General features: G+C 40.1%; 1 protein-coding gene across 1 annotated transcript in view; it reads right to left on the reverse strand.

Annotated features, from left to right (window-relative positions):
- NTRK2 (neurotrophic receptor tyrosine kinase 2) overlaps positions 1-26,636 on the reverse strand; it is a 252,017-nt gene that overhangs the window by 132,413 nt on the left and 92,968 nt on the right. Inside the window, exons 10-13 of the mRNA XM_084834187.1 lie at positions 22,575-22,625; positions 21,339-21,371; positions 12,784-12,884; positions 11,711-11,810 (exon numbers count right to left, since the gene is read on the reverse strand). Coding sequence (XP_084690313.1) covers positions 11,711-11,810; positions 12,784-12,884; positions 21,339-21,371; positions 22,575-22,625 — 285 coding nt within the window. The remainder of the gene's footprint in view (positions 1-11,710; positions 11,811-12,783; positions 12,885-21,338; positions 21,372-22,574; positions 22,626-26,636) is intronic.

Raw genomic sequence — 26,636 nt, forward strand, 5'->3', positions numbered from 1 at the left:
CTAATTCTATTACTTTGTGTGGGTGATGGAAGGGGGAGAGAGAGAGAGAGGAAAAGGGTGGGGGAGGAGCCTCACTTTTGTTTTCTTCTGTCACCACCCATTGCTCTCACATTGCCATGAATAATGAGGTAAAGAGAAAGTAAGGAGAGATAAGGTTATACTGGGTGCTGGTGGGGTGGGGCTAATCTGGGACTTCCTCTTCAAGTGGTTGTATCTGGATCTAAGTGGAAAAGGAAGTTTGGGACATGGAAAACTCACCTCTCCATTTGAGGTGAATTTTCCAGGGGCCCATTTAGAGATGTAAAATTTCTGGAAATTTTGAGGCCATGGGAAAAAACTAAGGATGTCAGAGAATTCCGCCACGAATCTCGGGGAGGCCGAATGCCAGTGCATTCGGCCCCCCGAAATCGGTGGCGGAACGATCTGCCCCCCCCGGGATGGGACTTACCTTGGGCGGATCTTCCTGGTGGCGGCGGCTCCGGCGGCGGTTTGGCGGCGGCTGCAGCAGCCGGTCTTCCAACCGGCTGCTGCCGCTGCCATTTCCAGTTAAAAAAAACAAAAAAACGTGATAGGCTACGTAAAGATTTACGTAGCCTATCACGGCTAGATTTTTAAAAAACACCGTGATAGGCTATGTAAATGTTTACATAGCCTATTACGGCTGACTGCAGAGACGCAAACGGCGGCGGCTACAGCCGCCGCCATTTGTGTCCCTGGTAGCCAGCGGCCGGATGTCCGGCTGCTGGCGGAGCCGGCCGGCGGCTCCGCAGAATCCCTGCGGAGTGGAGCCAGCCGGCCAGAATTTCGGGGGGGGGAGGGATGGAGCGCCCCCCCCCGGCCAGAATTTTGGGGGGAGGGACGGAGCGCCTCCCCCCCCACCTCGAATCAATTTTGCTAAAAGGTAAGTGACTTTCGTACATCCCTAGAAAAAACCAGTTTTCCGCATTTTCTCAGGAAAAAACCTGAAATTTTTGGGGAAATTGAAAAATAAGCAATACTTATTTTTTGGGCACTTCTTGCAGATCTAATGTCACTTTGTTACTTTAAGACAGCCTTCCCCAACCTGGTGCCCTCCAGATATTTTGGACTTCAGCTGCCATCAGCCTCAGGCAGCATGGCCAATTGTCAGGAATGCTGGGCACTGCAGTTCAAAACATCCAGAGGGTACCAGATTAGGGAGGGTTGCTTTAGAAACATAAAGCCGCCTTTCTGTTCCTAAGGTTATTTTATGTATAATTTAGTTTGCTCATAAAATTATCATTATATTTTAAATCTTTTAAAAGTAAACTCAGATAGTAAATTTGTAATTATTGTCTGAATAGATTATAACTATATTAAATGACTGCTATGGCATCAGAAACACAGAGCTTTATAGAACAAAACCAAAGAATGCATATTTACTGTCAAGCACGCACAATGGTGACTCTGCTCACATGTTGGGAAACTGAGCATAAATGTCTATCAGTAAAATATACTTTAGATCAATAATTTTAATAAGGAATGAAAGCAATAACTATGCTGGGAATCTTACAGAGGCGATTAAAAAAACATTTTCCCCATGGCTTCATTATTTCCAAACATTTTATATCTCTAGGCTTTCTATAAAAGTGTTCTTATTACATAGTTTTTAGACATCATTGTGGAGGGAAACAAAGGCTAGGTAACAATATATAAACACTTTGTCTTAAATTCTAAAAGAAAACATTTCATAATCCAAAGCTGTTCTATTTTTCCAATTTTGGGGAAAAAACAAAAAAGGTGCTCAGAAAAAAATGGGGGGGAAAGGGTTTCCCCCTCTTCCCCCCCTTTTTTTCCAGGCCTTCACATCTCTAGGCCCATTCAATTCCAGGACTAGCCTAGGAAAACTTCACTACCATCACTAGTAAGAATATAAACTTTTAAAAATCCAAATTCAGTCTAAACTTTTAAAAATTCAAATTCAGTCTCAATTTTTGCAATATTACACATAAATTTATTAAATTTAAATCAATTCATTGATTAATTCATTCATATCCTGCTGTGATCATGAGTCTAAGGATAACTAATTAAGTGAATGGATTTACATGCGTATAAAGTAAATATGAAACAACAACGTGTGCTACATTCAACAAATCAGTGTTCAACTTGACTGTTTTGTTGTCTTTAAAAAATTTAAACACAATGCTTTTTACACAACTGCAGTGTGTTTCTTAACCCTAAAGGGAACCTTCCTATAATATAAAAGTTATCGGCAAGCAGAACAATGCATTCACATAATCTTTTAACTACTCTGATTTTACTCTGATTTTCAAAAATCCATATTGAGCACAAGGATTCCAAAACTAAGAAATTATTAACAAATTTAAACGTCAGAAATTAGAGCAACCCAGTCAATCTCTACAAGGGAAGATATTTTTCAATTTAATGGAAAATTCAGAATAAAGGAAATCAAGGTCAAAACAGGAGCTGGAAAGTGGCCATATTTTCTGCAACCCGTTTGTAGTCCCCAGTAATGCCATACAATGAATGCTCATATTTCCTTATTTTTTAAACACCTAATGGGAGTGGAGAAGCTCTATAAGTAACAGATGCACAGATTGCAAGAGGAGATATATGGATGGCATTAAAGAACTTTACACAGCTCAACCAGCACAGAGATGTATCCATCTCTAGGGTAAGGAATACAATTAAGGCTGGAATAAACTACATCATCAGCTCCCAAAGTGAACTCGAAAACTTTAAATACGTCTAAGGCTTCCTTCAGTTTCCAGCCAAATTCATTGTACTTGTAATTTTTTAGGAGGCTACCTTCAAGGATCTTTCTGAACAAGGCAGTGCTTTCAGACAGATAGAGCTTGTTAGTTTGCATTTGCTATTCTTTAAATATATCTTGGCATCAACCTGTGGGGGAGGGGGGGAGTGGTAGGAGAAGATATAAGTATGGTAAATTCTAATTCTTTAAAGAATCTAGTACATTCTTAACTATAAAACTAGTAATGGCAGGGAATTTAGGAAACTCCAGCTGGGAATTCTCAGGTTCTTTATGAGCCAAGCCAAAAAACCCTGTAGGGTTCAGACTCAACTCATTAAGGGTGGAGCACCAACTTCAGAGACAAAACTCTCTATTGTTTTGTAGAATTTCTGGACCTGCACTAAGGACTCAGGAACTTTAAGAAACTACATTCCCCAACAGTCCTGGCACCTGGGATGTTGTTGTGATCACATTGTTGTTGTTCAGTCATTAAGTCGTGTCCAGTTCTTCGTGACGCCATGGACCATAGCACGCCAGGCCTTCCTGTCCTCCGCTCTCTCCTGGAGTGTGCTCAAGTTCATATTCATTGCATCGGTGATGCTATCTAGCCATCTCATCCCCTGCCATCCCCTTCTCCTTTTGCCTTCAATCTTTCCCAGCATCAGGGTCTTTTCCAGGGAGTTTTCTCTTCACATTAGGTGGCCAAAATATTGGAGCTTCAGTTTCAGTATCTGTCCTTCCAATGAGCACTCAGGGTTGAGTTCCTTTAGGATTGACTGATTTGACCTCTTTGCAGTCCAGGGGACTCGTAACAGTCTTCTCCAGCACCACAGTTCGAAAGCATCAATTCTTGGGCGCTCAGCCTTCCTTATAGTCCAGCTCTCACAGCCATACATTACTACTGGGAAAACCATACCTTTGATTAGATGAACCTTTGTCAGCAAGGTGATGTCTCTGCTTCTTACTATGCTGTCTAGGTTTGCCATAGCTTTCCTCCCAGGGAGCAAGCGTCTTTTAATTTCATGGCTACAGTCATCATCTGCGGTGATCTTGGAGCCCAAGAAAATAAAATCTGTTACTGCTTCCATTTCTTCCCCTTCTATATGCCAGGAAGTGATGGGGCCAGATGCCATGATCTTCGTTTTTTTAATGTTGAGTTTCAAACCAGCTTTTGCACTCTCCTCTTTCACCCTCAACAAGAGGCTCTTGAGATCCTCTTGGCTTTCTGCCATTAGGGTGGTATCGTCTGTGTATCTGAGTTTGTTGATAATTCTCCCAGCAATCTTAATTCCGACCTGTGATTCATCCAACCTGGCGTTTCTCATGATGTACTCTGCATATAAGTTAAATAAGCAGGGCAACAATATATAGCCTTGTCGTACTCCTTTCCCAATTTTGAACCAATCGGTTGTTCCATGTCCGGTTCTTACTGATGCTTCTTGACCCTCGTACAGTTTTCTCAGGAGACAGGCAAGGTGGTCTGGTACTCCCATCCCTTTAAGAATTTGCCACAGTTTGTTGTGATCCACACAATCAAAGGCTTTAACGTAGTCAATGAAGCAGAAATAGACATTTTTCTGGAATTCTCTTGCTTTCTCCATGATGCAGCGAAAGTTGGCGATTTGATCTCTAGTTCCTCTGTCTCTTCGGAACCCAGCTTGTACTTCTGGTAGTTCTCGGTTCACATGCTGCTGAAGCCTAGCTTGTAGGATTTTGAGCATCACCTTGCTGGCATGTGAAATGAGCACAATTGTACAGTAGTTTGAACACTCTTTGGCATTGCCCTTCTTTGGAATTGGAATATAAACTGACCTTTTCCAGTCTTGTGGCCACTGTTGAGTGTTCCAAATGTGTTGGCATATCGAGTGCAGCACTTTAACAGCATCATCTTTGAGGATTTTAAATAGCTCAGCTGGAATACTGTCATCTCTGCTAGCTTTGTTGTTAGTAATGCTTCCTAAGGCCCACTTGACTTCACTCTCTAGGATGTCCGGCTCAAGTTCAGTGACCGCACTATCATGGCTATCAGGGACATTCAGATCTTTCCTGTATAGTTCTTCTGTGTATTCTTGCCACCTCTTCTTAATCTCATCTGCTTCTGTTAGGTCCCTGCCTTCTTTGTCCTTTATCATGCCTGTCTTAGCACAAAACGTTCCCTTGAGATCTCCGATTTTCTTGAAGAGATCTCTAGTCTTTCCCATTCCGTTGTTTTCCTCGATTTCTTTGCATTGTTCATTTAAGAAGGCCTTCTTGTCTCTCCTTGCTATTCTCTGGAAATCTGCATTCAGTTGGGTATATCTTCCCCTTTCTCCCTTGCTTTTCGCTTCCCTTCTTTCCTCAGCTACTTGTAAAGCCTCATCAGACAGCCACTTGGCTTTCTTGCATTTCTTTTTCTTTGGGATGGATTTTGTTTCTGCCTCCTGAACAATGTTACGGACCTCCGTCCATAGTTCCTCAGGCACTCTGTCTATCAGGTCTAATCCCTGAAATCTATTCCTCACCTCCACTGTATATTCATAAGGGATATGATTTAGGTCATACCTGAATGGTTTAGTGGTTTTTCCTACGTTCTTCAATTTAAGCCGAAATTTTGCAACAAGAAGCTCATGATCTGAGCCACAGTCAGCTCCAGGTCTTGCTTTTACTGACTGTATAGAGCTTCTCCATCTTTGGCTGCAAAGTACATAATCAATCTGATTTCGATATTGACCATCTGGTGATGTCCATGTGTAGAGTTGCCTCTTGTGCTGTTGGAAAAGAGTGTTTGCTATGATCAGCGTGTTCTCTTGGCAAAACTCTATTAGCCTTTGTCCTGCCTCATTTTGTACACCAAGGCCATGCTTGCCTGTTATCCCGGTGATTTCTTGACTTCCTACTTTGGCATTCCAATCCCCTATGATGAAAAGGACATCTTTTTTTGGATGTCCAAAAGGTGTTGTGGGTCTTCATAGAACCAATCATCCTCAGCTTCTTCAGCCTCAGTGGTTGGGGCATAGACTTGAACTACTGTGATGTTGAATGGTTTGCCTTGGATTCGTACTGAGATCACTCTATCATTTTTTAGATTGTACCCCAGTACTGCTTTTCCCACCCTTTTCTTTTTCTTGTGTTCACGTTATGCATTGCCATTTCTCAGGATTCAAAACCCCTGGGAAATTATATTTCTAAGATTTAAAAAAAATATTTACTAGTAATACTTAAATACCACTTAATATAACAAAATCTTTAAGGGGTTCTGGTGCTTAGGACACTGCTGCAGCAGCAGTCTAGGGCATAAAGGAGAACCAGGTGCCAGCCCTCTTCATTACAAGATCCTCATATTGGTACTCAGAATGAAGTCTATTAGCTCGTTCAATGGGATTTACTCCTAGGTGATTAGGACTGAAGCCTAAATATTTATTTATTTATTTATTCATTCATTCATTCATTTTATTTCTATACTGCCCAATAGCCGAAGCTCTCTGGGTGGTTCACAAAAATTGTGAATAGGCATTTGACAACCTAAATAGGCATTTGACAACCTTTAACTTTTTCAAGTTTTTCTCTGAAGAATGAGCAACCTTACATTTTATAAAACTGGTTCATGAACAAACAATCTAAGTGTGACAGAGTTTTTGAATGAATATTCCAGTACATAGGATCACAAATCTACTTAACTCTTCAGTCAGATGTTCACTCCTCCTAACACCATCATAGTAACTAAATGTTTAGCAAGTACAAGGTTTCTTAACCAATGATTATGATTTCTCTTCCATTCGATCTCAAGATTCTGATCATGCAGATACCATGACTTCAACAGTTTGGCCTGATTCAAAGTGCTGGTATGAATATTCAAAGTCCTAAATGGCTTGGGGCCAGGCTATTTGAAGGATTCTCCCATATACACCTGCTTGGACCTTAAGATCAGTTTCAGCAGTAATCCTCTGGGATCCGCTGCAAAAGGAAGTGAGGTGGGTGGCTACTAGGAGGAGGGCCTTTTCTGCGGTGGCACCCCAGTTGTGGAATGAGCTTCCCAGAGGGGTTCACCTGGCTCCTACATTGTGCTCATTTCGGTGCCAGGTGAAGACCTGTTTATTCTCCCAGGCGTTTTAGTTTTCTAGCTTGTTTTTATCTAGTACTGTATTTTAAATTTCTTGCTGCTACCTTCTGTTTCATTATTTTATTTATATATTGTAGTTTTAAATGTTTATATTGTATTTTATCATCTATATTTTATTGTTTTGTATTTTCTTGTTTTAACTGTTGTGAATTGACCACAGAGCTTCAGCTATTGGGGGGGTATAAAAATGTAATAAATAAAATAAAGAGCAAGGCTCTTTTCTCTCTCCCACCCCGCCTCCAATCATGCTTTTTGTAACACCATGCCTGATGAAGAGATCTTGAAAGCTTGCACATATTTGTGACCTCTTAGCCTACTCAAGGTATTATTAACTAATATGGATTTTGGATTTTTTTCTTATGGGCAACACAACTACCTTTGCTTTTCATATATTAAGTTCCTCCTTTTTGGACTATTTTTATTTTGAAACACTGTAGCCTTTATTATTCCTAATCACATCTTCAACACTGTTTTTAGTAACAATAAATACTACTACTTTACAATTTTATAGTGATTTTTCTAAGTGATCAAAGTACTTCACAGTTTCTGTGTAATCTTTAGAAAAAGTCTTGTTCAGTAGAAATATCCTTAATAATATAGTCAGGCTTATAAAATGGTCTATAAACTGGTTAGATTTATAAAAAGTATAGTAACATTGCTTATGCCATATTCTTTTGAAATCAACTCTGGTAGTATACAATGCTATTTATATTAACATGTAAAACATTTTCATGGTATTTTATCAGCCACTTCAAGATATTTTTCAAGCATATGCAGTTACAATCCTACGTCTACTTGCACTGAGTTCAATGGGATATATACTCTGTGGTAAGTGTTAGTAACATAATTGATATAGGGTAATTCTAATTGAACTCAACGAGACTTATTTCTCAATACAGAAGATTGCACTGCATATCATTCATATACTTTAAACAGATTGGGCTTGAACTAGGCATTTTAAAGGATGAGCAATTGGGAAACTGCATTTAAGGGACACAGTACACCTCTGATAGTTGGGTCCACACCATGATTCTGACTCTCTTCTCATCCTTGGGTTGGTCCCAACTGGGCCCATCACATCTCCACAGCTTCCCTTGTTCTTACATAAGATAGAGCCAAAACGGGGTGGTGTTCTTTGCAAACATTTTTGCCCCCTGCAAAAAAAAATCCCTTTTGGTGATTTTTCAGGGGGCTCAAAAGTGGGGAAAAGTATTAACAGGTTTATGGAATAACTGAGCACAGCAAAACAAAAAAATACCAAAAAACAAAACAAAAACATGTCAACATTATTTGGATTAACTAAATAAAAGTTTTGATTAAATTACAATTATTTCAGCCCCAAAGATAATTGGGAAATGGTATGTTATGGTGTAAGTATGACTTGTACATATATTCCTGTTCTTTGTATATAGCTGTGAGTTCTATATAACAGTGGTCTTTTAAAATGTATCTTATTTCTGCAAGTAAACCTTTGCCTCTAGAGAGACCTGGGATGTCCTTTGGTGTTTGACTATATAGGTCTATATACAATTAGACCTTGTTCTTGAAACTGAATTTCCAGCCATGATGAAATCAAATGCAGATGGAAAATCAACCTCATATTTGAATATTTGCACATAAGGTTTTTTGTTGACAAATTGATAAATCAAAATCGTCAGTTAAAGGAACTGACAGAATTTGAAAAGCCCTTTGTAATTACTATTATATGTCACACAATCTCAAAAACATCTGCTTATTTGAACAAAGTAAGAGCCTGCTTGATCAGACCAAAGATCTATCTAGTCCCACCTTCCCCAATCTAGTACCCTCCAGATGTTTTGGACTACACCTCCCAGGATTCCTGACCACTGACCACACAGGCTAAGGCTGTTAGGAGATGAAGTCCAAAACATTTGGAGGGCATCCATTTGGGGAAGGCTGATCTAGTTTGGCATCCTACTTCCCACAATAGTTAGCCAGTTGCTTCTGGAACACTCACCAGCAGGGAATGAAGGCAATAGTCATCCCCTGCTGTTGCCTCCCAGGAATGGGTATTCAGTAACAGAGATTCTGTTTATCTTTTATGGCAAATAGCCACTGGTGGACCTCATTATCCATCAATTTATCTAATCCCCTTTTAAAGCCATCTGATCCGCCATATCTTGTGGCAATGAATTCCCTAAATTAATGACGCCTTATGTGAAGGAGTACTTTATCTATCCTGAATATGCTGCCCATTAATTTTAATGGGTGGTCCTGAATTCATGTAGCCCCATAGCCATTTTTTAAAACTAAATGCCCCCAAATATTTAGCCTTTCCTTGTAGGAAAGATGCCCCAACTGAACCCCCATATCATTCTGGTTGCCCCTTTTACACCTTTTCCAGGTCTGCAATATACTTTTTGTGATGGGACAACTGGCACAGTATAAAAATGTGGCCACATTATTTATTTATATAAAAGTATTGCAATACTAGATGTCCTATTTTTCAATCCTTTTCCTAACGATCTCCAATATGAAGTATGAATACACATACAAACAGGATTACATGGGGAAATGGACTCATGTAAAATAAGCACATGTAAACCTTTTTTATTTGAAGAATTGGGGTACATACGGACATAAGGCAGTACTTTTTATTTATGTTCAAATTTGCAAGTAAATTGTATTAAACTACTTCATATAACCTGTGTAAAAGGTGTTTAGTGATTATACTCCTGTTTGCAGTAAAAGGGGGAATGAAACTTGTACACACTGGGCATACCATATGTATTATATTTGGTGGGCATGCCCAGAAGCAACTATTTACTGGACAAATGGAGAAAAGATCACACCATCATGAGTTAAATGCACACCTTGATCCTTCACTATTTCTTTTCTAAGGCACAGAGAATTAATCTGATGTATGATTACTTCTGCCAAAACCCTTTCTCTATGCGAATTATTAGAGGATAAACAAACTCTCAGTGTCACTGAATGTGACCACAAAATATTGGACAATGCCACAATAGCCACACTGATCAGTTAAGTAAATGTGAAAGGAGACAGACAATCAACTGTATTGTTTTACAGTGATTACTTTTACTAATCATTGGAATAGTAGGAAGCTGAAGCAATGGGCACGTTGCCGAAGGGCAGAGAGGGCGAAGCCACCGCAGCACGGCTGGTTGGGAAGTGCCTTCATGTCTAGAAGTGCCCTCGGTGAGGCAGTGGTCCACACCCTGACTCCTGCTACATCTACTCAAACTGCTGCAGGACTAGTCCCCACACCAATTCAGAGTAAGGGAAATGTGATACAGGAAGCAATGCCTTCACTGTGAAATGGCACTGAAGGAACAATAAAGGAAAGCAGGCCTGAACAAAGGTAAAACACGGACACACTGGGGAGAATGTTTTATGCCTCCTTAAAGTGCCATTTTGGCACCAGAAATGTTCACATGCAAACATTTAGCGCAGCATTTAGAACAACATCTGCGAAAGGGACAAAAGACAGGAACCCAGCACCCTTTCCCAGTCATACAGTTATTATGTTTTGTTAACTCTAAACATCATGGAGATACTTTTACTATGTCTTTCCAGGCCCCTGGAGAAATTTTAAGATATATGACTTATGTCTGGGACTGTCAGGTCATAGGTGATGTATACAGCTCCTCAACATCTCCTCTCTGTTACCTAAACAGGGGTGGGAGGAACATTATCTCTGATCCATGAGTTGACTTTTCACTGACGCCCCCTAGAGAGGAAGAGTTGCTGCTCCTGTTCTTGCTGCTGCCATTTTAAATTAATGGTTGGTGGTAACAACAGTGTATGTTTCCAGCTGGTTCCAGCTACTGTCAGGGGTGTGAGCTAGTTTTGTCCCCATGCAACCTTGTGAACCAAGTTTAGCTCTTCCCTGTGGTCTACAATATAATATAATGTCTTTTTTATATAAAGACAAGCAAAATGCCACTCATTATGATGAGGGGTTGGCAGAAAGAAGGACCTCGCAGAGTCACATTTGTGGGCTCTGCACATAAAGACACAATGCATCCCCCTTACTAGTCCCTGCTGCAGCGGTGTTCCCAAGTGAAGCATTTTACTCTTCCCATAGGAAGAAATGGCAGTTATTCTCTTATATGGGGAAAATATAAAGTGTGTACATCATCACACAGCGTCATTCTGAAGACATTTACAGTGAGGACAATGCTTTCTGCCCACACTACAGAGACTTGTGGTATTTTAAAAAATGGTGGCCAGCCAGCAGAAGTCCCGGGAGTGCTGCTACCACCAGGACCTCCAAACAGATGGTGGTGAAAAAGGTAAGCTGGAGGGGGGTTAGAGAACCCTGCCCCCAGCCCCAAAGTTCAAGCCAAAAGTTTTTTTTTTTTTTTAAAGTTCACCTTAAACTTACATAAAAGCTCAGAATGTCTTGATTACACTCCAGAATGACCAAGAAATAGGCACACACATAGCAGATGGGGAGAAGCAATAGTTCCAAATCTGAAGATTTACCACAGGGCACTAGCACAAAATACTTCAATAACCTGGATTATATCTTGGATTATTGTGATAAAACCTCTCCATATTATTACATAACTTCATGCAGTATAGACAGTTAAATATTGTGAGAGTTTAAACTACATTTCATTAGAAAGCATGAGGCCCAATGGTCCTTTCTTTATGTTAGAATGTATTCATAACAGATGAAACTATTGAGTTCACACTATTTTATGTGTGTTATTCACATTTGTTTCAATGAGTCTACCATGCTCTGATTTAGGAAGCACATGTATTTGGTAGAAAGGAACACACACATATATATATATATATATATATATGCTTGTAAGTGTATAAATATTTAAAAAATCAATGATCAGCAGTACAACTCACAGAAGGAAGGAAATAAAAGCAGCCCTTCTTACCTTTCATTCCAAATTTGGAGTGTCTTCCAAACTTGAGAATAATGAGCATAATAACTAAGCCAGTGCACACTAATGCTGCAATCCCCACTACAACATACACCTAAGAGGAAAACAAGGTACATTAAATCCAATACTGCAGCATGAGCAGTCTTTGAACATTAACATTATGAGAATAATCAAACCTGACACATTTTTGAAATTTACAGCTTGATCCTCTTGCACATAATGCCAATGGGCACAGTTCACCATGACCGCTCTTACTAATAGTCACAGAGTACTAGTGAGAGCAGAGGGCGGTACGGAATAAGTGATCTCCCGCCATTCCTGTTGCACTACCAGGACGCACCGCATGCACAACAGGAACTGGCAGTTCTGATCGAAGCTCCGCTGACCTCCCTTCTGCAAGCTCTGTTGATCTGCCCCGTTCTAGAAATGATCATTTCAGTTGTTTCTGATAGCTACAGGATCTACTAGCTTCTCATTGCGCTAGCAGTGGGTCCTGCCAGAGTGTGGGCAGCATTGGTACTGCCCAGAGAATTTAACATATTTCTCCTTAACAAGATAAAAATGTTGCCTCTCTGGCAGAAGAGCTGCCATTCCCAAAATGTGGCTGGTAGGCCTTTGTGCTAAGGAAACCTCAACCAGCAAAAGATCTAAGGACCACTTCTGGTGTAACCCTATGCATATAGTGTCCACTTTATTGGCCATCAAGTTATTTCAGTTATTTGGGTGCTCACTAGAACCACTCGGCTAAAGTTGTGCTGTATTTTCCATGCCAAGGAAAAGAAACCAAAATATTTCAGGCTGTAAATTGGAGTTGCATCCATGCAACTTAGAAGACACAAATTAGTATTGTCAGCAAAATAGTAAATGTATGAATCCAAGTATAGAAATTGTGTTCTGCCTAAAATTCACTAACTCTTTAAAAACGCAATTGTTTCACATGCTGGCTGAAACCTCTGCAGTATGGTGAAGGGGGTGTCTTTTTACAAGCTAAAATACTACAAACCTATCAGATATGTAGGCAGAAAATCTGCTGAGATTATAAACCAGGAAACTATGTATATACTTACAGTGATGCTATCTTCATTGTTTTCTGAAACACCCGTAGTAGTAACTGTATTACTATTGTTTGTAGTATCTTCAAAATCATTCGTAGGCGTTCCATAATCCTCTAAGAGAAAAAATATATTATTTATTTACTTCCCTGAGTCACTACTAAAAACACTGAACACAGGAAATTAAAATTTGGAATAATTTTAGAATATAGTGGTCAGCTTCTCTATAATTTGTTTGCCAGAAACTCAGGAACTATTTGCTCCCGATTTTTTCAACAAGTTCATAGAATCATAGTTCTCTGTTGTTTGAAAAGTTGTATCTACTTTTCTTGATTCAATAACCTGTTTCTCAGTTACATTAAAACCCAGGAAGACATTTAATACATACTATAATAGTAAAAGGCATGAAACAGAAGCTTTTACTATTTTTTGTATACCACCACCAGTGTATTTGGCATTTTATATAATAACATAAGCAAAAAAGATAAGTCCCTGCCCTTAGCAGCTTACAATTCACATTTCAAGGAAAGGAAAGCAAGGAAAGGGAGAGAGAAGGGTAACTGTGAGGTAATATGAGCAAATGCAGTTTCATGTACTTACAGTGGAATCCTAAGCACATTTACACAGAACTAGGTCCCCCTGTGTTCAATTGGATTTGTTCTCTAGTAAGTGTGTTTAGGATTGCAACCCAAGCAATTGGAGATGGAGATTAACTGGGGATTAAAAACAAGTCTTCTGGATGAGATTGACTTTGGTTGGTACGTAGAGGGAGAAGGAGAGATGACACCTCATATGTATTCTGGGAGGGCGTTCTAGCCACAAGGGTCAGCTAAGGAGAATGTGTGGAAACATTGAAGGCTCATTTTAGGCAACTGAAGTTACATAACTTTTTCTGATGCTTCTGACTTATCATTGAAAAATCTATCCTTAAATTTGAACTAAGGGACATATTTCCCAGTGAAATACCAAGATTTTTAAAAGCTCAGACTTGGGAATCATTTTTAAAATGTGAATCTAGCAAATTCCTTTTAGATGGGGTTTTAAACTGAAACATAACAAAATATGCTAGTACATAAAAACTCAAAATGGTTTTAAATACTTTGCATCACTCAGTATATTTCAAAGTGCCAAGAAAATTATCTTCCAGCTCACATGCGTCACAGAAGGGGGAAAGGTTAAATTTAATAGTTAAAATTGTACTAAAATGGGAATTTGGAAGGACAAAAGAACAGACAAGTAATTATTGGAAAGCTCTTTACTGAGCGCTGCTATTAACTGATCAAACATTAAAGCTAAGTTTAAAATGAGTCCACACCAAAATATATTTGCCTACTCTGTTCCCATGACAAACAGTAATACTTGTTTTTCTGTCAGGGGAAGCTATTTTCAAAAGTTACTTCCAAAAGCTCATTATTTCAAATCACACCAAAGCTGCGTTTATTTATGACTAATTATACTTTATTTTATGCTCGGCATAAAATCCCGTTTCACTATCAAAATCCCACAACAGGAAAAGGAAATCCTTACCCAGTAAACTTTTGTTCATAATCTAGAAAGGAGTACATTCAACACTGGGGTTACATTCTACCTTCAGGGACTGGGCAGGCAGGGCTAAAAGCTTCTTCTTTGAAGGTGGGAATACCAGTTCCCAGAATAGCTAAGCAGTATAGCAAAGAGAAAATATCTATACACAAAAATACCTCCAAGTGAAAGCGGCTAAAACTGCCACACATAACATAACTAGGATAATTATCCTGTGCAACTGCAGGGGGGCTGGGAAGAGAGAACGGATGGATGGATAGAAAAGCAGCATTCTGATATATATGAGAAGAAAAACAGGACTGGGGAAAAATAGTCAAGATCAGGGCTCAAAGCATTGCACTGGGTGCACACAATGTCCTTTTACTCACAAAAATAGCATCAAGCCTTTGTTAGGGAACACCTGTTTCTTCCCTCAGAGGCTGGAAGATATTCAGTACTGGAATGTGGAAAAGCAGTACGTCCTAGGAAGACTGAGAACCCACACTCCATATTCAAATACTCTGGTCATCACCAAAATGTAAGGTTTGAGGATTAAATGAAGAACTCTACAGCCAAAGGCTGCCTCAGACAATGGGTAGGAATCAATCTGGCCACTTCACCAGAAGCCAGCGAACACATCCGCCCAAAAGGCAGTGGTTAAAAAAAAACTACTTTGGGAATATCACCAATTCATTTCCCCACATGAAAAGAGTGCTGACTGAAGATGTAGAAGGAACTTGGAGTGCCGATGCAGAAGCTTGAATCTCCTCTGAAGCAAGATCTCTGTCTCGCAGCCTTTCTGGTCCATTGGCATTTCAGCTGAATCCATAGAACAGCCTTTGAAACCAGGGGTGCTCCTGAAGCATCTACCTTGGGAATCTTCCAACAGGGTTTAGAATTTCTTTACATATGGTGTGGATTTTGAGGTGGAAGGTTCACCCCGTTCCTTCTTTATCATGGAGTCAATGGATGCTGGGGATGGAACAAAAGGGCCCACAGTGGGAGCCAAGGAAAATGCCAAGTCAGCCTGGAGGTTTCATATGTGGAAGCTGGAGGATTTTCAGCCCTCCTCCCCATTACATGAGGATGCTAGCTTTACCTGGCAAGTTGTGGGGTGTGTGCAGAGCCTGTCCCAAGTTTGTTGTGGAGGACCAATCACTCTTCTACTCTGACCATTCCTTCCTCCTTCTTGTTGGATTCTGGGAGGTTATGTGAAAAACAGAGCTGGACCTTGCAACTGACTTTAGAAAATCTCTGCCTAAGACATCAGAAAGAGACCAAACCCTCTTTTTCTTATGGGCCAGGCTTGAGGAGCTCTCCTGGGGTGCTGGAAGATGGCAGCCCCATTCCTTTCCAAGAGAAAAAGTACCCTGAGAGATGACTTCCAGATACCTTGGGATGAACCTCTAGAAATTTCCCTGGAGGGAAATTGCTGAAGGACCTCACATGGGCAAGTGGCAGAAAGAGCTCACTCTTCTCCAGCAATCTGTTCAGTGAACAGGCTGTAGCTCTCACATATTGGGAAGAACAAAACCTTTTCCCCTTATGTGGATGCTACTGAGCCCAGAGCAATTGCTAATCCCAGTCTTGGCAGCTGATTGACCTCTTTGCTGAAAGCATAGGAACAGGAGAAATGATGCCTAGAATTGGTGCTGTGCTTGCCCAGAGCAGCAGTAGTATGGTGAGGCATAGCAGCTCCAGGCTTTAACCATGGCTCTTGAGATGTGGCAGCCATTTAACAGTGTCATGTTAAATCAGACATCATGTTGTTTAGCAGGCTGAAGATGTTGTCTCCTAGCTCCTGCCTCAGTGTGGAGGAAGGGGAAAGAGTGAAGGCATCCTCAGAACATTCTTACCAACAAGGATGTGAAGGAAGTGATGAACTGGGAGAGATGGAAGGGCTGGATTCTAGCCTTTGCTCTTGTTGGCCTTTAAAAAAAAAAAATTGAGCTCCTGAAAGCCGTATCTGCCTGTCACAGTCAGGAAGTCAGATGGGGATTGGTCAGAAGCTGCTCTCCCATCCCTGGAGGCAGGACCTTAACCTAATGTTGAATGTCCTCTTTGCATTTTAAAATAGAAATAAACTATGTTTGTTTAAAGAACTTTGTAAAAGGTATATCATGAGAGGCCTACTCATTTTGTAAGCCAATTTTCTTGACTCTTGAATATAATGTAATACAAAAAGCAAGGTGTAAATAAAGTTTCATTGGCATCATTTATGGCAATACTGATGAAGTCAGAAACATTCAAATTGCCACTTGAACAAAGGCCAGGATTTGTTCTACTTTCATTGGTACATGTGAACGTAAATATGAGAGGGCAATAGAAATATCTGATTATATGGCTTTAGAGCTAATTCTGAACACTAGAAATAAATAAGAATCAACCAGAATGTTCAATGTAAACATAAAAACATTTATGGGGGAATATTTACTTTCACATTTTACCAGGTGGTTCCATACAAGATGCTTTCTGTTTACTGTGTTTCAAGTTACAAAACTGGAGTTCATTTTTTTTAAATATGCTTTGTAGAGTTAACTTTCATGCTTTGTTTTGGAAAAAAATGGTATAATCAGCTCTAAGCCTGGAAACAGAGCAGGCAACCCCCACTCCCCTAACAAAAACTTAACGGTAGAAATTCAGTTTGTTCAAGTGCTATAGAATTGAAAGAACTGAGCCACTTTGGGCAGTATCCAATCCTGTCACAGTGCTAGCCCTAACGACACTGCACTAGCATAAACCAACCCTAGCGCAACATCATGAGCGCTTTCTAGGAAAACGGATAAAGCTGTGATTTGCCACTGAATTTTGGCAGCAAACCACTGCTTTCCTTTTGCCTAGAAAGTACGAATGACATTGTGCTACAGTTGGTTTACATCAGCACAATGTCATTAGCACTAGCACTGTGGCAGCACTGGATACTGCCCTTTGTGTTCCCGCCTACCTAGCTAATTAACCATATGCTAAACACCAAGATTAGGAGTTTATTCATTTTAAGGAATCTCACTGTTTCCGCAAAGTGTATAAAAACACTTAGACCTCAGTGAAAGAGACCGATTCTGTGGTGCTCCCTACCACAGTTATATACGAGCTAATAGCACTTAAGCAGGCTGCTTTCTTTACTTGATAGTTTTATTTTACCATTAACTTTGACAATCCAGAAAAAAGACAGAAAAGAGGAAAGGAGGAGTGGGAGGGATTGACTCTTTGACCCAATTTGCACGTAATGTTAAGCCAGGATTTAGCATTACATGGATGAGCTTGACCAAGTCCAAACAAAGCTTTGGGCTTGTACGCTCTTCGCTTCCCTCTCCTCCCATGTGGCCAGGAAGGGGAATTAACCAGAATTCAGTTTCTCTGGCTTGTGGTTATGTACAAACCAGGAACTGTGGTTTAAAACAAACCCTGGATTATTTCACTGGCATTTTAACTAGAGTTTATACATAATGACAAGCCAGGAATTGCAGGACGTGAAACTGAATCCTGGTTAAGTCCTCCTGCCTGCAGCGCAACAGGGAGGGGAAGCAGAGTGCATGAGCCCAAGTCTTTGCTCAGCTCACAGCAGTTCACCCACACAACACTAAAGCATGGATTAGCATTACAACGGAAAGCGGCCTTTATCTTCATATGGCAGATGCCGTGACACTACAGTAATATAATACTAAGTAACTTGAAGCATAAGGTCATGAAAAATAATTTTTTGAAAAAGGTACATTATTAACAGTGTTTGTATGCTGCCCAAGAAGTGACATTCTCTGAGCAGTTAAGAACACAATTTAAAACCCGAAAGGTTAAAATAAGTGAAAAATCAAAATAGTCTACATTCAGTCATTTCAACAATATGATTTATATGGGCATTTTATTTTACATTTCAATGGCACTTTTTTCTGTAAGATTCCAGCGAAACTCCAGCTGTTTTATGGCCTCCAACACATTATGGACTCTGCAGTCACTACACTTTCAGAAAACTCTTTTTTCCCTGGGCTTGTGTGGTCTGGTGCCTATGAAGTGCATTGGACCCTTCCACACAACTTAGTTACACCTTGATCCCATTGTGCAATGACTGCAAAAGTCACCCAACACTGTGGGAAAAGAGTATCTGAAGCTCTACTGTGAAGATGATTGTAAGAGAATGAAGGTTGGTGTAATGCTACCTGAGAATCCCATGCCCCACCTCTGAGAAGGCATGGGCTGTGGGATTGCATGCTTCCTCCTGCCCTGCTCTTCCCCTATTACATGCAATGTTTCCCTGCCCTGGCTTTTACCCAAGTTAACCATGATTAAAATAACTTCTTGGATGATCCAAAAGGCCCTTCCTGAATCTGATTTTATTTAGTATTAGGAATAACTAAAAAAACTGCTTCTTCCTTCTTAGAAAGCAGGAAAGAAAACTATCATTCCCTCTATCTCCAATGTTCAGACTGTAAGTGCTGTTGATTATGTAGCCAAAACAGCCCCACCCATTCACAAGAGGTGACAGAGAGAACCCCCAAAGCATTCAAGGACTGAGCATGCTCAGTGGCCACAGAATACTGACTGACTGTTGTGGGGAGATGAATGGAAAACTGGGGTAGATGGAATGGCAGGGATGAAATCCTGAACAGGAAGCACTCCACACTACAACATTTTGTTGCAGGTTCCACTTGTTTTATATATTTTCATTGCTCTTACAGGTAATTTGATAATCCAACTGTATTCCAGTTAATGGTGTGGCTTATTCACATTTAGGTAATTTTCTTCAAAAAACGATATATTCAAGCAGTATTAAACCAAGTTTTCCACTCTTGAAGATATACAGGGAGTATGGAAACATGTTTAAGGTGGACTTTCATAGACAAAAGGCATTGATACTATTACTTAAAAATCTAGTAATCTAAAAATACAGTAATGTAAAAATTTTGGTATAATTACAATAGGGTAGCCTCTTCCTGAAGAACATGAATCTGTAAATAGCTGCAATTCCACACACAATTAGGCTGCTTAAACATGGGTTTTAAGCAGTCTACTGTGAGTAGAGCGCAATCTTCAAAGAACACAGCTCAATTTAAGAAAAGCTTTTTATGAGTTGATTGGTAATTATATAGGGTCAAAATAATGTTTTAGGGCACAATCCTAGATAGGAAGCCACCTCCGAACTCGGAGGCGACCGCCTATCCAAAGCAGGGCAGGAGAAGCACAGAGGGGATCGTTCCCTCCACGCTCCTCCTGCCCTGCTTTTCCGGCTAGACAGCTAGATTGCGGCTGTCTAGCCACGGGAGCACGGAGCGGGGAGGGAGGCTGCTGTACGACACATAGGATGTGTCGTACAGGCAGCTACACTCTCCCTGCCCCAGAACGCCCCCAGCCATGGCCCTTTCCGGCCTCTCCATGCTTCTCTTGTGTGCGCAGAGGACGGGGCTGTTCCGTGCTGCGTCTGAGGCAGCGCGGAATTGGGGGGAGGTTGGTTTTCTGGGAACCGACCTCAGAACGCAAGCTCCGAGGTTGGTTCCTGGAAAACAGCATATCCTATGGCCGTCTAGCCACTGTCTAGCAGCTATAGGATTGCTCCCTTAAAAATATTTTCATTAATAATTGTATAAAGATATAAAAAAGAAAAGAAAAGAAAACAGTATTACAAAGAACCAAAATAGTACATTTATCACACCCCCAACAAAAACACTGTCAAATAAGGAAACTTCCTTTAATATACAAAATTATCTTTTTCCATGTTTTAGCCGCTTCCTTTAAAAATTATTTAAATTATTGTTGGTGCTCCTTTTAAGTTCTTTTTGTTATGTGTTTATCACTAGTTTTATTGTATTTCATTTTATTATGTGTGTCTCTCTGAGTGCTTCAGCTATAGGCCTACTCATAAACTGGGAGGAGGGGGAGGAGGAGGTCCTGTTGTGACTTACTCCCAAGTAAATGTATGTAGGATTGCAGCCTTAATTTTCTGCATCTATACAGGAATACAGGTAAACCCACCACTTAAGACTGTTGAAAAGAAAAACTGAAGAGTGCAAAGCACTTTGCCATTCAAAAAGTGCTGTGTGTAACAGAATAATGTATAAGTTATTGACAGCAATAGTAAAAGTGACAAAATAAGTTCCATTTACTAGAAACCTCGCTATACCTTGGCTCACTTTGTTTCTATACCGTGTTGTGAACCAAGTTACAGCAAAGAAAGCTATGCTATATTCTCTTTATCCAATATATATATACTCTAACAGACTTGGGATGGGATAGAGAGGTATTAAAATCTGAAAAATGTAACAAAACTAGCTTTTAAGATTGTTTCCTAAGATAATGAAATAAAACTACTCTTTTTATGAACTGTCCCCATCAGCACCGAAAATCTGAAAACAGGTATCTTTTACAACTCTTGTATAATTATGAATTTATGATTTCCTAGTCAGAAATCAAAGGAATACCATTAAATTCTCCTGAAACCCCCACACATATCATCTAATGATCCTCCTGAGCAACACCAGAGCATAGCATAGCAGCATCCTACCATCAATGGAGATCTGGCTTTTGTGAATCACTTATTGACCCGGTTTGCACAACACGCCAGGCTCACCATGGGTTATTTAATGAGCCAAGGTGAGTGCTGCATGCCATTTTGAACACACAACTCCCAAAGGGGTGGTGGCATGTTGTGCAAACCCAGCCATTGGAGATTATGAAAGGGTTAAACAGCACTTGCATAATGCTGTATTTGCTGTGCCCACAGGATGGTCAAGGCTGTGTGTTGGGGGAACAAATTTTAAGTGACTATATTCCTAAATGCACAATATTGTGCTGTATTAGAAAAATAAGCACAACAGTTCCATCAGTTTCAATGGGAGGGTTAAGTGTATGCTGAAATCTCTTCCACTGAAATCAATGCTGGTTAAAAATGCTTAATACTGGCTGGATCGTGCCAATAATGAACATCAGTAGAGATGTTAAAACAGCGTGCAAATTAAGCATAACTGAGAATAAAAGTCCATCTTCCACTTGTTTCAGTCATTTAATGAATTAGTCATTTCAGGTTCTATACACATTTAAAATAGAAAATAAAAATATACCACTATAACCGGGATGATCATAGAACGGACTACCTAAAGAACAAAAAGAAAAAGATATAGTTATTAAGTTGCAAATATAGCATGGAGGTACAATTAACAGACTAGTCTTTAAACAAGTGAGTTCATCAAATTCAGTCCTGAATTGTATAAACATTACATTTAATTAGTTTCCTAACTGTTTCCAGAGAAGTAAAAAATACCCTTATTTGCTCCACATGCACCCTATCCCACAACAGTTGAATTCACTTCTTTCGCATTATGTGTTGGAAATTACTGCAATAACATTTATCCTGTACCTTGGGGGTAACATCCAACATTGCATGAACAGACTTCCACTTGCTCAACAGGACTTTCCTTTCCTCCCTCTTGCACCCTCCCCCAAATCTGCTCCAGAGGGTTCCCCCTACCCTCCAGAGAATATTTGGGGGGCAGGGGTGAAGAGGGAGGGAGAATCCACTCCACTGATGGATGCTGTTCCATCGATAGATGGACACAATTCGATTTCAGCCTGGGAATACATTAATTCAATCAGAAATACTTATAAACTCAGAATTCAGATTATAACTTGAATAAACAGGTTTATACCAAGGAGTTAAGTGTAAAAACCTGCATTTTTCTGCAAGAAACTCCCCCCCCCCAATTATTAGGCTGAAACATAACAGTGTGAACAGCTCCACTCCATTCATTATTGTATTTGTACATTTATGGTGTGTGTGTGTGTGTGTGTGTGTGTGCACGCGTGCTTTTTCAAAGTTGACCGAGAAGCTGAATTTCTAAAGATGACAAAAGAGAGCTTTGGCACACAAAGCCAAAGTCTGAATCCAGACAAAGACAGTGTACTACCTATTGTTTTGTAAAGCAATGAGAATGTTTTTCTCTTACTGCAACTTGATAAAATTACTAAACCTTGAAGAGACAGAGCCCTGTTTCCATATATTGTGTTGAGAAAAAACAAAAGGGTTAAATGGTCTGTATCCAGACTTAGTCAAACTTAGACCCATTGAAATCAATGAGACACAAGTTAGTCATGACTAAGTCCGGATACAACCCAGTGTTTTTGTATTTTTCTCAGCTGACGCATATGCAGCATGCCATTTTAATAGCATACTAATCACTCTACTAGTTACTAGCAAAATGTCCAGCCTTATGGGATGGAGAGAACGCCAATATATTTATTATCAGGTGCTTGTGAGGAAGTCTCCCATGAGCTTGCTTGGCAGACTCTGGGTTGCCTACCTGTAAGATCTGTCTCATCTGGGGTTGGGAACCAGCATTCCAGGTATTGCTCTGTGGAGGAAGACCTCTGTGAGCTTACTTATGAGACACTATGGTGCCTACCTGTAAGACCTATACCACTCGGTCTTGGGCTTGAGAAGGGGAGTGGCCCTGCAAGCATTTTCAGAAAGCAACAGCCCAAGATGCACTGTATCTGTGAGGAAGACCTCTGTGAGCTTGCTTGTGGTGCCTACCTGTATGTTGGAAGGTGTCTCATCTTCCTTGGGAAGGAGCATAGGCATGTAAGCTTTGACTTGCTTGGGATTTTAAAACTTCAAATCACACGCAAAAGAGATAACAAGGAATGGCTGATAAATTGCCCAGAGGCTGGGATGAGAGGCTATGACACTGGACAGGGAAGTAAAGCCAGTTTGTGTGCCCCACCCTCCATATATGATTAGTCCAACTTGCCTTGCTATTCAGCTAGTTAATCCCAATACCTTGGGTTGAGATCTCTGGGATAAGTGGAACATTCTATGCCTTTAGACCTCTGGCCATGTCATTCCCATGAGAACATTATTGGGACCTATGTCTTTTCATTTCAGTCTAAGATGGAAACTGCAACTAAGGCACATATTTTAAGTATCCTGGGGTGCCCCAGAGGATGCCAGGGGAGCTCAGATACTGTGCTTCCTTTGAGGGGCCCTCTTCTTTTTATTCAGTTTTTTTTTAAACAATTCGGTTTCTTCAATCTGTTTTTTATAAACAGACTTCTATTTCTCTTATCTTCTGTAATTTGTACTGGTTTTATAGTTTATTGTAGTCATCTCTAAAATTATTTTATTCGCCAACACAAAGCTTTATCAAAAAATAAAATAGAGAAATTATCTCCTCCAGAACTCAAACAAACTACTGGATTTCTTTCATTAGTTCCAAAATTCATTCAGCTCCTCTGACATTGGAAGTGAATTGCTCTCCTGGTCTCCCTTACTTTTTCAGGAATTTGGGAACTAGACATAAGCCATTTAAATAATCATCATGGCAAAAATTCTGCTGTCTGTCTGTCCCCAGTAAGAACTGAAGCGAAACATGACGTCAATTTTTTGTGCCCAGGCAGAAGATCACTTTTTATAGCTTTTGGACACACACTGTATGGTTAAACCCTGGGTTACAGCTCTAGGTTGTCTCTCCCCCAACAACTCAAGAGTTCTGAGTTTGCACATCATGATAAACAACCCAGAAGTGAATTCAACAGAGCATCCCTGGGTTGCTTAAGTGCAGCAGGAGCAATTGGGCTACTGAGAGGCAGCACGCTTGCTTGCCCCCGCTCGTTCTGGACAACCAAGTTTTTTTTTAAAAGCCTGGATTGCCATCATGTCCGACTGCAGCCAGTGTAGGAGGATGGGACAAACCCCCTTTTTTCTTTGTACTCCTCCAGTTAGGATCTGGTTGCACAGCTTGCTACCCAGCAAGCTACATACCCAGGCTTCCAATAACGTTGCTGATTGTAACTTGTTGACTTTGTCCCATGAACTGAATGGGAGCTACTGACAAACAAGGCCACTCTTATCTGCCTTACGGGTCTGCTCCTATATCCACATAGTCCTAACCACCTTTCTTAAATAAAACTAGAGTGTGTTGAAGGGACAGAACATTGTTACTAGTTACGATATATAGATATCCTTGTAAGTGTATGTTAAATTCCTCCCAAAGTACCTGACATCAGAATGACTATTTGCCAATGACATATTACAGAACCCCAGTGCACTGTTATGACTTTTACCACGTTTAAGGAGAAGTCTTGCATCATTGATCTATGGGATGTCATATTATGAAGATGTTTATTGTATTTAAGAACAAACAGATACATTAATCTTACAGCCTCCTAGGCTGTAATCCTAGGTGTGTAATCCTACACACACTTACCTGGAGTAAATCGCACTGAACTCAATGAGACTAACTTCTGAGTACACATGTATAGGATTGCATCGTTGTTCATCTTTGTTTCTATCCTGGAAGTATTTGACAGTGATGTAGTATCACAGCATCAATTCAAATCTCAAGGAGGATATCCCTCTTCATTAAACATCCAATGTGACATTTAATGCTAGCACGTAGGCATGGAAATGAATATAATAGCTGGGTGTGGGTCTAATCTTTATGCTTCATTATGTGGTACGTGCAATTTGCAATGACATTGCAGAGTAACAATAGCCATCAAAGTCATGTTAATGTTCCAAGACTGATCTGTATTTATCTTAAATAGAAACAAAACCATAAAGTAACCAGAGCAGATCTTATCTTTTACATTTGTGTTTATTTTCATGATGGAGGAAAGTAGAAGGAAAGTGTAAGATGAATAGTCTGTATGACATGCAACAGTATTCCAAAATAGAAACTGTTTTGGAAGAGGTTCTTCAACAAACCTAGTTTAATTCTAATGCTGATTTCTTACTACTTGTTGATAATGACAAATAATAAGAAAATAATTTTCACTAAGGAAATTTCAGGTTTTGTCACATGAACCTTAGGCAGACCAAATCTAGCTGAATTGCAGCACACTGGAGACCTGCACAAGCAAGTTTCCAGGGTATCAAGTATTTTACCCAAGATGCCAGCATTCTCTTGGGCCTTCATTCTCCAGATAATCTCAACTGTGCAAGCCCCAAACGTGGAGCCTTTTCGGGGTGCTTGAGAAGAATAAGTAAAGAAACAGGGAGTGGGCCCTTGCACAACCTGAGTAGCAAACTCTGAATCCTGTAGTTTCCTGCCCCTTAGGCAGCAACACTTTAAGCCCACTTATACTTAGGTTTCATTAACACCAATTGTATGTGATAATAAGCTGCACAGTAAAACAAATAATAAACAATAGCTATTGTTTCGCTTAGACTTCTCTTTACTAGCCTAGAGGTACAAACGTATCATTTGGCATGCTATCTTACAGGTTGTTTTCTACAATCTGTAGCACCTCTCTACTTACTGGGCTCCAAGACAAACAGACCATGACTTTTGGCAAGCCTTTATTTTTATCCTCATCCAACCCATATAATCCTCCTTCCCTTTGTGTACTGTCCCACAGGGTCACTTTGTCTTTTCTGGGGAAGCTCTAACCAATTAATTTGCCAGGTTTCTCCTTCTGGCATTGTAAGTACCCATTAAGGTCCATTTCTCAAGCATAAGAAGTTGGTTGTTATTTTCCTTCTTTTCACAGGCTATTATGGCACTATTTGGAAGATAATATATATGAAAGAAAAATTTAACCTACCATGGAGAGTTGGGTGGTGCTGGTTATTGACATATTAAGATCTTTAGCATGCCCCAATGGGTGTCACAAGTATCTGGCCACTGTGTGAACAAAATGCTGGACTAGATAGACCCTTGGTCTGATCTGGCCTGGCTCTTCTTATGTTCTTATATTATGTCATTCTACTACTAGTATGGTTGTGCTTATGCTGCCTGTTCATTGCAAAAAGAGAACAACACCTCCAGAGTTTCTTACAACTTACAGTTTTGTTATGACTTGAATTAAAACACTGTCAACGTAATAATAAAAGAAGAGGTGATGATTACTACTACCACTACTACATTTCTATCCAGCCCTTTTTCCTCTTGCAAGGAACCAAGGCAGCTTACAAGAGCCTCCTCTCCATGTTATCCCCACAACAACCCTGTGAGGTAGGTTAGGCTGAGAGTCTGTGACTGGCCCAAAGTGAGCTTCATGGCCGAGTGGGGACTAGAACCTGGGTTTCTCAAATCTCAGGCCAATGCTAACCACTACTCCACACTGGATATAACTGGCATCACCAAATAATGTGGCTTGATTTAATTAAAATCACAAATAAATGTAATGTACTGTGTTCTAATAAGCTGCAAATGCACCTGAAAATAGGATAGCTGAAAGTTAAAAAAAAATAAAAAATAAAGTCACTATAAGTTAAAGAAGGTTGAAGTAAAAAGTTAAGCAAGCAAATCAATGAAGTAATTACTGCCCTCTGTGGACAATATTGCACCTTTAACTTTGCACTGCAATGTGAAGAATAGGAAAGGGGTACATTGTATTATGATTTTAGTCATTTGAGAATG

Source organism: Heloderma suspectum, chromosome 2, assembly GCF_057233095.1.
Source record: "Heloderma suspectum isolate Gila_16-S chromosome 2, 16-S_ref, whole genome shotgun sequence".
Taxonomy (NCBI): domain Eukaryota; kingdom Metazoa; phylum Chordata; class Lepidosauria; order Squamata; family Helodermatidae; genus Heloderma; species Heloderma suspectum.